Here is a 12,633-nt window from a genome sequence, read left to right as displayed (position 1 = left end):
AGCAATTATGTTTTACTGTCATATATTTCATTTAAAAGTATTTGAGGAAAATTTGGCCCGTTTGCACAGCAGACATTATATGAATGAAAAATGTTAAAATACTACTACAGAAAAAGCATTTACAAATATATGAACAGTACTGGACAGATACAGCATTAAAAAGTGATATATATTGTCAAACTAAAATGTAACAGTAACCGAGGAGAATCATTTTACTTAACATAGAAACTTTCAGCACAGAATCAAATGCTGCTATATATCCAAAGTGAAAAATGACTCCAGTGCAACATTAGACCAACAGGATTACTTCATTCCATTGTTGCCAGATAAAATCACTACACTAATCCATGAAGCTGGCTGTAAACCATATTAAACTAATTTAGTTTCTACAGTCAGAGTCTCAAAATATTCATGTCATCTTGTTGGTTTTGTTTGTATCTGCCATAACATCCACAGTGGCTTACTTCTAAGTTTCCAACTTCCCCCTTACCTGCTGTTGATCTGCTCCCTTTTTGCTATGGTTCTGGATATAGTCTACTAGCCCATGTACCACAGTCCGCACAGCAACCAGCCCATTTTCTAGCTGCTCCCAAGTAGGAGGAGGAGCATCTACACAACAAATTAAAAAACTTTTTAAATGATGTTATTCAGTATTTTGCCCAATATTATTAAACTAACAAAAGAGTTAGTGTCAGCCCTTCAGTGAAATCAAGTCAGGCTTCATACAGCTTTTCAGGTAATAACGTATTCACACCTAAACATCATTTTAAGGAATGGATTGTAAACTAAAATAACTACAGGGACAGGGAAGGTAGCATAAAGAAATTAAGTTGGCCAGACAATAAATGGCAACCACCATTAGACACTCAGTGCTGGGAATGATGACAGAGAGACAGAGACAGGGTCTGTGCTCAACTGTAGAGTGTGGCCCACATCTAAGGTTATGGTTACTACTCATCTTTAGCTGATTCCCGTTACGTGATGATGCAAGGCTGGCACTCCACAGATACACCAATGTTTCCCAGGGAAAACTAAAATCTGAGATTTTCATGTAAAATTACCCAATTTTAAGTTTTACCTAAAAAATTTAGAATATTGTGCAGACCAACGCTATGTGGACCAAACAAAACTTAACTGTGGACTAGCTAATTTGTAATGGCCATTTTGAAATTCTGCATAAATGAAGTTTTGGTAAACAGAATGTTTTAAAAGCCTGCTTCTCCCTCTGCCTGCCACTTCCCCTGCTTGTGCTCTCTCTCTCTCTGTCAAATAAATGAATAAAATATTAAAAAAAAAAGTCTGAATGACTAGAAGAGTCACTATATAAAGCAACTCTGCGATATATCCTCTTCATTTAATATTTGCCTAGTGTCAGCGCTGTGATTTTATAAAGGAAAAGTTAACCACAAATATGAAATGTTCTCTAGGACAAAATATAAAAAGAAGTGAGAACACAAACATAGAGATGACTTCCTCTTGGAGACACTCTGAGAGAATTCTAAGTGATGGCTGTGAATGAGGCTTTGAAGGACTTTCACTTGGAAAAAAAAATTAAGATATAGAGAGGGTGAAGAGAAGAGTCATGCAAAAAAGTACTGTTTGGAACACCTACTAAGTCCCAGGTATTGTTCTAGTTGCTAGGGAAGCAACAGTGATCAAAACAAAAAACCATTATACCCAAGGAGAGGAGACAGACAATAAATAAGATAATCGAAATATAAACAATTTATATAATGATGACTTGAATAAACAGAGCAAAGAAAGGGAGTGGGACCAGTATGTATAAAATTTTAGACTGGGTGGCCTGAGAATGTCTCCTTGAAAAGGGTACATTTGATTAAAGACCTGAAAACAGAAGGGGAATGAGCGTGCCTTGTGGATATATTAGGAAAAAAAATGTTCTAGGAAAAGAAAAGAATAAGTGGAAAGGCCCTGATGTGGGAATATGCCTGGCATGTTCCACGGAGGTCAAACTGGAAAGGAATGAATTAGGTAGAAAAGAATAGGAAATAAGCTTAGAAAGAGATAAAGAACCTCAGATCACATGAGGCTTGGTAGGTCAGAGGAAAGATTTTCGCTTTTACTAAACAATGGAAAGCACTGGAGATTTTTTTTTTCAAGATTTTATTTATTTATTTTTAGAGAACGAGCGAGTGAGAGCGCACGCGTGTATGCGAGCATGGAAAGGGGGAGAATCTGAAGCCGACTCTGTGCTGGGAGCCAACCCAGGGCTCAGTCAGTTCTGGAGAACTTTTGAGCAGACGGGTAACAGGATCACTCTAGTTCTTATGCTAAAACCAGACAGACAAAAGGAGGCTCTTCTGTAATCCCTGAAGAGAGATGAGGATGGTAGTAGTGAAGGTGATAAGCAGACGCATTCTAGATGGATTTTAAAGGGAAGGGCCTACAGGGTATGCTATTGGATCAGATGTACCACATGTGAGAAAGAAGAGTTGAAGAGCTCTCCAAGGTGTTTGGACTGAGGAAATGAAATGGAAGGTTGTAGTTGCCACCAAAAGGAATGGGAGGTGGGGTGAGGGCAGTGTTTGGAACTCACTTTTGGACAGATTAAGTTTGAAATTCCTTTTTTTTTTAAAGATGTTTTAATTTATTCATTTGAAAGAGACAGACAGAGAGAGGACAAGCAGGGGGAGAGGCAGAGGGAGAGGGAGAAGCAGACTCTCCACTGAGCTGGGAGCCTAATATGGGGCTCAATTCCAGGACCTGGAGACCCATGACCTGAGCCAAAGGCAGACACTTAACCATCTGAGCCACTCAGGCGCCACTAAGTTTGAAATTCTTACTGGATATTCAAGTAGGCCTGCTGGATCTTGAGCAGGCAGGTGGATATACAAAAGAATTCAGGAAGAAGTTTTGGGCTGGATATACTACGTTTCACGAATTCTAAATCAATTGCAACATACACCATTATTTTATGCGCCACCAAAATAAAAAAAGATTAATTAAATTACACGTCATTACTTACATAGATGCATCCCAATTTCAGAAATGCTAAGATCGAAAGAAATGTGGGCTTCAGAACTGATGAAATATAGTAAATTTGTGAGTCATGTAAATAAGATTTAAAGCTATGAGACTAGATGATATTATCTAGGGAATAGGTAAAATTAGAAAAGAGATACATGTATTAAACTCTGGGAGCAATCCAAAAGTGAGAGGGTATGGAGATGAGAAATTAGAAGACTCAGCAGGGGGTCCAATAAAATGAGAAGGAAACTAGGAAAGTCAAGTGAAAGAAGTGTTAAGAGGATCAGAAAGTGAACAACAACATTAAATGCTGCTAACAGGTCAAATAAATGAGAACCAAGAACTGATGTCTGGATTTAACTTCATGGAAGTCACCTGTGACCTTGACAGAACAGTTTTGGTTGACAGTAGAGATAAATGCCTGATTGGAGTGAGTTCGAGAGCATGTTTAAAAAAAAAGGAGAAAAACAGGGTAGTAGGTGGATGGCAAATGTTGTCCAAGTGGGTTATGATGACAGGAGTAATAGGATGTTTGTATGTTGACAGAAATACTCCAGTAGAGAAGGAAACTTGATGATATAAGAAACAGAAGTGATATGAAGTGATATACTTGACAAGATGGTATTAGGAACATGAGAAGGGAGAGGGGCCTTAGCTTAGAGGTACAGTTTATCCACTGTTACACAAGGATTGAAGACTATATTGGCACAGATACAGATAAACAGGTTGGTGATTGATGGTGTGGTGAACTTGTGGAAGTGCTCTTTTGATTCCTCAGAATGAGCAAAGCACAGTAGTGAAAAAAGAAAAATGTCAACTGTGTTCTAGGAATACATCTGACCTGGTTTTGATAGTAAGTTTTGATAGTAAATTGATAGCAATTTTGATAGTAAAATTTTTTTTTTAAGATTTTATTTATTTGAGAAAGAGAGAGAAAGACAGAGAGAGCACACAAGCAGTGGCAGCAGCAGAGGGAGAGGGAGAAGCAGGCTCTCCGTTGAGCAGGGAGCCCAATGCAGGGCTTGATCCCAGGACCCTGAGATCATGACCTGAACCGAAGGCAGATGCTTAACTGACTGAGCCACCCAGGTGCCCCATTGATAGTAAAGTCTATAAAGGTAGATTGATAAAAAAATAAAATAAAATAAAAAATTAAGAGGGCCCTGAATGCCACTGTCAAGAGTTCCAAACCTTATTCAATAAGCAATGGGGTGTTACTGAAAGTTTATGAGCACAGACATAAGATCAGAAATGTGATTTATTTTGCAGCAGTAAGTGGGCTGGACTGAAAGAATTCAGAGTAGAGGAAAATGGAAGGCATACAGTCTCAGGAAAAGTAAGTCCCTCACCAATGCAGTATTAACCGGCATGGGACAGAGGGATATTGTGAAAGAACAGATAGATCCTGTTGTCTGAAATGGTATGTAGAGCAAGTAAAAGGAAAAGATACGAGCTAAGACAAGAGACTCGGGTTTTAAGTGTAAATACCTCAGACAATGAGGTCATGTAACAGAGAACACAGGAGGACGAGCTGGTATCAAGTGAAGAAGAACTTGCTTTGAAGAACAGAGGAGATGACGAAAACTCTCAGAAAGCATTTGGGAAAGTAAGTCTGGAGTGATGAAGAGACAACAATGATAGAGATATTTGGGAGTCTATTTTCTACAGAAAGTGATACCCAGTGCTGGGAATGAATGACTATCATCAATAGAATGCAAAAACCCCAAAATTCCAAGAACACAACTGGCCTACTCCTTAGTGGGCGGAGGGAAGAGTGGTCAAAATAAGACAGAAGCAGCATTTAGACAAGTCAGAAGGAGACTATGAGAGTACAGAAAGATAAGGTATCAGGAGAGTTTCTATATTGAGGAATTAGCCGATAACATTATCAAATGCTAAAGAGAAATCAAGTAATTTGAGGACTGAGAAACCACCTTTGGAATTCGAAACTGGGAAATTACTTGTGAATGTTAGGAGTTTTTTAGCTCAGGTGCTGGACACAAGCTAAAAATACCTTAGATGTGAAAAATGAAAGTTGGGTAATTTTCAGGTCAAGGGCAAGGAGCAAGAAAAGGGTTGACAAAGTAAAAATATGCAAGAGAGGATACTTGATGAATGAGACATTATCATCACAGAGTGGGGGAAAAAATGGGACCAAGAAAATGCAACTAAGGACATAGGATACAGAAAAAATTAGAGAACCTGTGTTTTGTCAAAATAGATGAAAATAGTAAATACAGCACAATTCTGTGATATAAGAAGGATCCCAGAGGGAATCTACTTCCCTGGTAAAGTGAGCAGGAAGTACAAAGGTTTTAAATAAATACTGGTTGAAGCAATAAACATATAGATGGACAAGGCTGGGGCAGAAACTTAAATACTGTGTAAAGGGGAAATTCTCAAGGAATGTAACAAAAGATAATTAATTAAAAGAATCAGGGACGCCTGGGTGGCTCAGTCGGTTAAGCGTCTGCCTTCGGCTCAGGTCATGATCCCGGGGTCCTGGGATCGAGTCCTGCATCGGGCTCCTTGCTCAGCAGGGAGCCTGCTTCTCCCTCTGCTTGTGTTCTCTCTCTCTGACAAATGAATAAATAAAAAAATCTTTAAAAAAAAAAAAGAATCACTGAGCAGCACTGAGACACACACAGGACAGTCCATTAATTTCCCTTGGGTTTATTTACCTGGACTAGGGTCAATGTTTGCCAATAGCTCCAAATGGGGTCTTAGTCGGTTCAAATTTGCTGGATCGCCAGTTCGCTGGAGAGCAATTGTTAGTTCCTGAACACTTTGTGCAAAAGAGGCTGGGGTCTGCAACTTAAAAAAGATAACTATTAACTTTCCAAAAACCAGCTAATCCTTTTAAAATAAAGATTATTTACAATATTGCAATCATTTTTGCAACTTATTATATTTAATTTTATCCTCCCACACATTCCAGGCTTTGGCCAGACTGGATTACTGGTGCCTGAGCAAACCCTGCACTTCCCTGCATTCACAGCTTGGCAGATTGTAAACTCTCTTCCCTCTGATGGCACATTCCTCAAATGTGAGGCCTTTCTCAATTCCTCAATTTGGAAGTATACTCTTTCCGTCTTACACACTATATTAGTTTGGCTCTTGGAGTGCTTCCAAAGAAGTGAAATTTGTAGTCTAGAGATAACACTATACAATACCAAGAACAATGAAACTGAACTCAGTCAAACGGAGCTTGAGTTCAAGTTCTGTTAGAGACCACAAATCATGACACTAAGATTATATCTTAATCTTTACGGACTCAATAGGAAGTCCAACTGTGATACGGACTACGTAATTTCCGAAGTCCACTCCAGCTCAAAAAAAATCTTATAATGGTTTGGGATTCTTGGAAGCTATCAGGCTGTATATTTTCCCCAAGCTTAATTAATGACACACTTTCTTACATTAACTCCCCTAAGAGGCCCTACATATAGGACCTTTAATAGGGGGAAATTGATTAGATTATAGTAACTAAAGGTTCTTACTTGGAAACATTTAGCTCTCTATGCAGTTTATTAATATAAATGAGAATTTTTCTCCCCTAAAAGGTCACTCTTTAAAAGGTAATTTTTTTAAAAAAAGCATACATTTTAAAAGACATTAAAAATAACGATTCAAATGCTAACATGCCTTTATTCAATTTTTTCATCATTGCATGCTTTTTATAAACTTAAAATCATTTACACACTTATAGTTTTGGCTACCATTAATATTATAACAAAAGCATTTTTCTACTGCTAACCATTTTATTATGAAATATTTCAAAGTGTCTAATATAATGACAACACCCATGTATCCATCACTGATACTTAATAAAAATATTTCACTTTTTTTTTAAAAGAAGCTGAATGTTATTTATCAGCTGAAGAGAGTAAATGTCTTGAAATAACTTCTTTTAATAGCCCTATAACCATGTTCTGAGCAGAAAGCTGGATAACTTCTTTAACCATCTGTTTATTTTCTACTTGATAAATAATGTAGCAATTAACACTTCTGAACTCATAACCTTTTTCAAAGTTTGAATTATTTCCTTAAAATAAATTCCTGGGAATAGCAAATTTGATCAAAGGACATGAACATTTTGAGTTTTTATTCACTGACAAATTGTTTCCCAAAGGTTTTAACTAATGCATTTTACAAACCATAAGCAATGTATGGCAATATATGTCTCTTTTGCTAATTTAATAGGCAATATTTGTAATGTTAGTTTTAAATGCGCATTTAATTATTACTGGAGCTGAATTCTGTCCTATCAATTACATATGTTTCTTCTTTGTGAACTGATAATTCGTTTTTATCCATTAATTTACTATGATTATTGCTTTTCATATCACTTTTAGTAAGTTCTCTGTAAGGTCCAACACAGTAGCCATTAGCAGTATGTGGCTATTTAAGTTAAAATTAATAAAATAAAAATGTAGCTCTTCAGTTGCACAGTCACATTTTGGGTGCTAAACAGCCATGGGCGGCTAGTGATCCCCATATTAGACAGTGCATATATAGAACGTTTTCACTACCACAGAAAATTATACTGCTCTAGATAATAAGATGCCACATATACTGCAAAGTTGACCAGTTTGTTGTAAGGTCTCTGGATATTAAATTCAAACTATTGCTCATGATATGAAGATACTATTACAGGATAAATTATATAGTCTAGTTCACACAGAAAGGTCAACCTGCTTGTAGAATCTTTATAAAAGCAAGCCAAGTTTCTCTTCAGAGGTAGAAAGTTACTTCTTTAAGAGACCATTACTAAGGTTTCAATATATTATAATCAGTTAGTTGCATAATTTCAGGCCTAGGAGTTGCAGGTAAAGTTCGGGCAAAGGTATCTAGAAAAGATTTATAGGACAAAACAAGTAATATACATTATACTGAAAATTATGTAACAAGCATATAAAACACACTCCCCAATTGTCCTTTGACATCAATACACTATTCATTCAAATAATCCTTTCTCGGGAATAACAAAAAGCGACAGAATAGTCTGGAAAGATTTGGTGGTTAAGAACATGGATTCTAGAGTCAGTATACCCAACTTCAAATCCAGCCCTGTCACTTGTTACCTATGTGATCCTGGAGAAATGTACTTAATCTATCTCCCTGGGACAATACAGGGTTATTGAAAGGATTAAATGGATTATTTAAAACGACCAGGCACCAGTAAACTCTCAGTAAGTGTTAAATAGTATTATATTTGATCTACCCTTACATCTTGATCTTATTTCTTTAAATTAAATGTGGGTGGACTCTAAAGTATAATCATCTCTCTAGTTATAAGTATTTAAGGTAAAATAGTAAAAGTTAATGCTATCATAACATATATATTTACATGGTGCTTTAAGACTTCCTATACTTTCATATACTTCATGTTGAATTACAACAAAAACAATTATAGGATTATCCTAGTTTTAATAGAATTAAATATAGCACTTAGAGCCAGCAACAAACAATGGAGCCTGACCATGCGTACTCTAGTGATCTTTTTATCATAACAAAGAAGAGATAAAGTAGAAATAGGTTTATTGAAAATTTGATCAAACCTAAAATGATTGGTAACTTATTATGTGGAATTATTGTGGCTAAGAATCATAAGAAACCTCAATGTAGACATTCTCCAGAACACTGAATGACTGTTACAGGAAGACAATAAAGGCATTTAGAAAATGGGTTTAATTAACACAATGATTAAAACAAAACAAGAAAGGGAGAGAAGCAACAATAATAGAGATGGAAGACTCTCAAAATAAACTAGAGTGTGCCAGATAAACTATTATAACACTAGTCAAATCTTATATGAACGATGTCAATTATACATTAATTAAAAAAAAAACCTTAAATAAACAAACTGGTATTACTATGTGACAAGCTATGATAGTCAGCTACAGATAATATAATTTATAAGAGCCTGACATACAGTATTCACTTTAACATATATTTATTAAATAAATTACTAAATCATGAATTACCCAAACTCCAAGATTAGTCCAAGAAGTAAGGAACAAAAAAGGGTCTACTACCTTGTCAATAATTGACTGCATATGAGACTTGTGAGACTGGTCTCCATAAAGTAAAGAGGACCATTGGTCTGGTGCAATTCGTAAGCCTGCTTCCATGGCAATTTGCACTATCTGGGAGTCATGTTCTCGCCGCAAAGCTTCGTAGGTTCTAAATTCTTCTTTTAGCTGCATCAAAGAAGAGTCTTCATCACGTTTGGTGACCTAGTAAGACACACATAATCTCATGAGTCAGGTAAGAAACAAAATGAGTTTATACTTTATATGAGCACATACAGAGAACAGGTAATTTTTAATATACCAAATTTAACAACAAGATTAAAATGGAACACATTGTTTTGCCTGTAAACCATTTCTGCCTTTAAAGACATCAAAATCTTGTGAATAGATCTTATGGAAAGAATGAGTATGTGCTGGAGGAAAATCCCAAGACTGGATAGACCTTAACACATATAGAGAGTTTAAACTGTATATGTGCAGATATGCATTTCTGAAAAGAAGAAAATACTCGAGGCACCTGTCTGGCTCAGCCAGTACAGCATGTGACTCTTGGTCTCAAGGCATGAGTTCAAGCCCCACATTGGATATGGAGCCTACTTCTTTATATATACATACATATGTACACACACACACACACACACACACACACACACACAAATAAAGCAATGACTTGAAGAAAATATGCAATTATCCTGGAAAAAAAAACCCAATGTATGTTTCTTCTTCATAACTGTGGATTATTAAACTTGGGCTTGCCTGGCATTGAGTTGGCTGATACTCCTAACTGAAAGAGCTTCATTCAGATGCTGGTATGATTCTAAAGATGATTAATCTGTGCTTAGCTTAATTTTCCAGAGTTTTGCAGGCTGGGCCACCATCAGAAAGTATAAAATAGTAATGATGATAGTATCTTTTAGTAATTAAAATTAATAACCCTATTGAGCCCTTAGTATGTACTAGTCAGTGTGTTAACTTATTTACCATCATACTGACATTAACTCATTTAATTCTCTAAACTTGTTGAGGCAGGTACTATTGTTATTTTTGCTATAGTGCTACATTTTGAATCAAGCTGGGTTTAGGCCAAAGGCTCAAGAAATCAAAGTTGAATATTTTTTTTTTTAAAGATTTCAATTATTTGAGATAGAGTGAGAGTGAGAGAGAGCAAGCGAGAGAGAGAGAGAGAGAGAGAGAGAGAGAGAGAGAGTGCATGAGCATGTGGGAGGGGCAGAGGGAGAGGGAGAAAAAAGAAGACTCTCCACTAAGCAGGAAGCCTGACGCAGGGATCAATCCCAGGACCCTGGAATCACGACTTGAGTCAAAGGCAGATGCTTAGCCAACTGAGCCACCCCGGTACCCCTAAAGTAAAATAATTAATTCTAGTCCAGGATCATCTGTATCCTAACATATTTCAGAATATATTTTACCTTGTTAACCTTTTATTCCCATAAGGACTCAAATTCCTCTAGTAGAAAATTCCCATTTTTCTCTTCCACCAAAGAAAACTACAGCAAGACTTCTAGGTCATCCTGATTATATTTTTTAAATGTATTCCATTCTTATCAGAAGAAGGTTTAACTTAAATTTTGTTAGGTAAGTCCGTAAAAGACCAAATAGATTTAAAAAAAAATCAAAGAACTAGAGTCACAAGAACAAAATATATTTTGCCACTATTCAAAAGCAAGTCAAAATACCAAAGGCATTATGTGGATGTAAAGAAACAACCTCTCAATATAGGCTAAACCTTATTAAAATGTAGAATGTTTTCTGTAAGATATACTAGGGTTCCCTGGCCTTGGTTCTCAAAACTGTCTTTTAACTAAAAACAGTCAAAGATTCCTAAGAGATGCATGTCTAAAGTAAGTCCTGGAACTATACTGTACTGAGAAGGACCAGAATTATCCCTGTCTGAAAAGGTTTTCCTTTAAAGATTTTATTTATTTATCATGACCTGAGCCGAAGGCAGACGCTTAAGGACTGAGCCACCCAGGCACCCCTGAAAAGGTTTTTCAAATGGAAATAAAAGAGATGCTAAAAGGATGCAGTTAGAACACAGCTATGTGGACACATATAGCCTATTAGGAAGAATGGAAAATGCCTACTGATGTGACTTCCACAAAGAAAATGAAATAGGTATTGGTAGATACTTAACAGAAACTCTGCCATGGTGAGTAAAATTTAGGGTATGGACCTATTGTGATGAGAGAAGGTAAGTCTTCTCATGATGGAGATTGTGGTACATATTACCAGCAAGAGAAGAAAGCAGGTAGACAATGAAATAATCATGACCCAAATGAAAAATAATTGGGTTTTTACAAATTTCCAATCTCTTTTCAATTACTATTAATGCTTTTAATTAGGATTGAGAGAGGTTCACTGTGGGTATTCTGGGGTTTTGGGACTCATTTTTCACAGGGGAAGGATGGATTTCTTTTTCTTTCCTTTTATTTTTTAAGCTTGCAATATTATGTCTGTCTGGTGCTGTTATTAGAGAAAAAAGAACTCTGGAAGCAGACAGACATTCTGAAGTATATTCCAGATTATACTGTACAATCATGTTATTATAATCATTACAACAAATGTGAGTTATTTGGGGACAATCTGAACTAGCTGGGAGTTATTTTGGCTGGAGTTTCTGACAGTTCCAGAGGTACCTAAGGCCAAGGACAGGGTTGGGTACAGACCTGGAGTGCACACCCCATTTTCAGTATATATATAATCTGACTCTAGAAAGAAACATAATAATGTGGGCATTTAGTTATAGAGCTTTAAAAAATTTTTTTTAAATTAAATTGGTATGCTTTGGGGGCACCTGGTTAAACGTCTGCTTTCAGCTCACTGAGCCCCAGGTCGGGCTCTCTGCTCAGCGGGGAGCCTGCTTCTCCCTCTGCCTGCCACTCCTCCTGCTTGTGCTCTCTCACTCTGTCAAATAAATAAATAAGATCTTAAAAAATATATAAATAAACTGGTAGGCTTTCCTGTTGATTTTGTAAACCATTCTATCTTTCTCAGGAAATGAGAAAATAAACTATAGTAGACTGTAGGATTTTTTAGAGTGTCAGATGAGGGGACATGGTGACCCAGGAATGGATATCCTTATAGTTTGTATGAATTAAAAAAATTTTAGAGGCATGCCTCCCTGGTCCATGAAATACTAGTTATGTGTGTGTCAGAAGCAAGAAGCCTTGACATCAAGAAGTCAGGAAAACAGGATGAATGATAAATGATACACACTGAGCACTGATGTTTGAAGCAGGGCTGATTCAATTTGGGATACAAAAGAATATGTGCAGCATTACTATATACACTGAAAATGAAATGGCAAATGAACTCCAGTACTCTATCTGTGGAATTACAGCAGGAGCAAAGAGCAAAATGAAACTTCTTGCTTTCAATTACTCTTTGTTCAGACCAAGTCTGCATATAGTTTTGGTGAAAAAAATGACACAGCTTATTAGCCTCTTCAAATATAAAAATCTATAAACCTCAGTTTGCTCTATGTTGTTCAATATCTAATATACAAAACTTAATATAACAAGTTCTAACTTTAATAGGACACCATTTACATTCATTTTTTTTTTACATTTTTGAAAAGAAAAAAATTACTGAA

The 12,633-nt window shown here is 36.3% G+C and overlaps 1 protein-coding gene across 4 annotated transcripts in view; it reads right to left on the bottom strand.

Annotated features, from left to right (window-relative positions):
• The window catches only part of RC3H1 (ring finger and CCCH-type domains 1), a 77,149-nt gene that overhangs the window by 28,906 nt on the left and 35,610 nt on the right, over positions 1-12,633 (bottom strand). For all 4 annotated transcript variants that reach the window (XM_028122951.2, XM_028122954.2, XM_028122955.2 and 1 more), the window contains exons 6-8: positions 9,027-9,227; positions 5,670-5,802; positions 491-609 (exon numbers count right to left, since the gene is read on the bottom strand). In XM_028122951.2, the coding sequence (XP_027978752.1) occupies positions 491-609; positions 5,670-5,802; positions 9,027-9,227 (453 nt within the window). The remainder of the gene's footprint in view (positions 1-490; positions 610-5,669; positions 5,803-9,026; positions 9,228-12,633) is intronic.

Source organism: Eumetopias jubatus, unplaced genomic scaffold (genome assembly GCF_037043125.1).
Source record: "Eumetopias jubatus isolate StellerSeaLion01/CBP00866 unplaced genomic scaffold, mEumJub1_p1.0 scaffold_12, whole genome shotgun sequence".
NCBI lineage: Eukaryota > Metazoa > Chordata > Mammalia > Carnivora > Otariidae > Eumetopias > Eumetopias jubatus.
The sequence above is the reverse complement of the archived record's forward strand: the minus strand, read 5'-3'. Positions and strand labels throughout refer to the sequence as shown.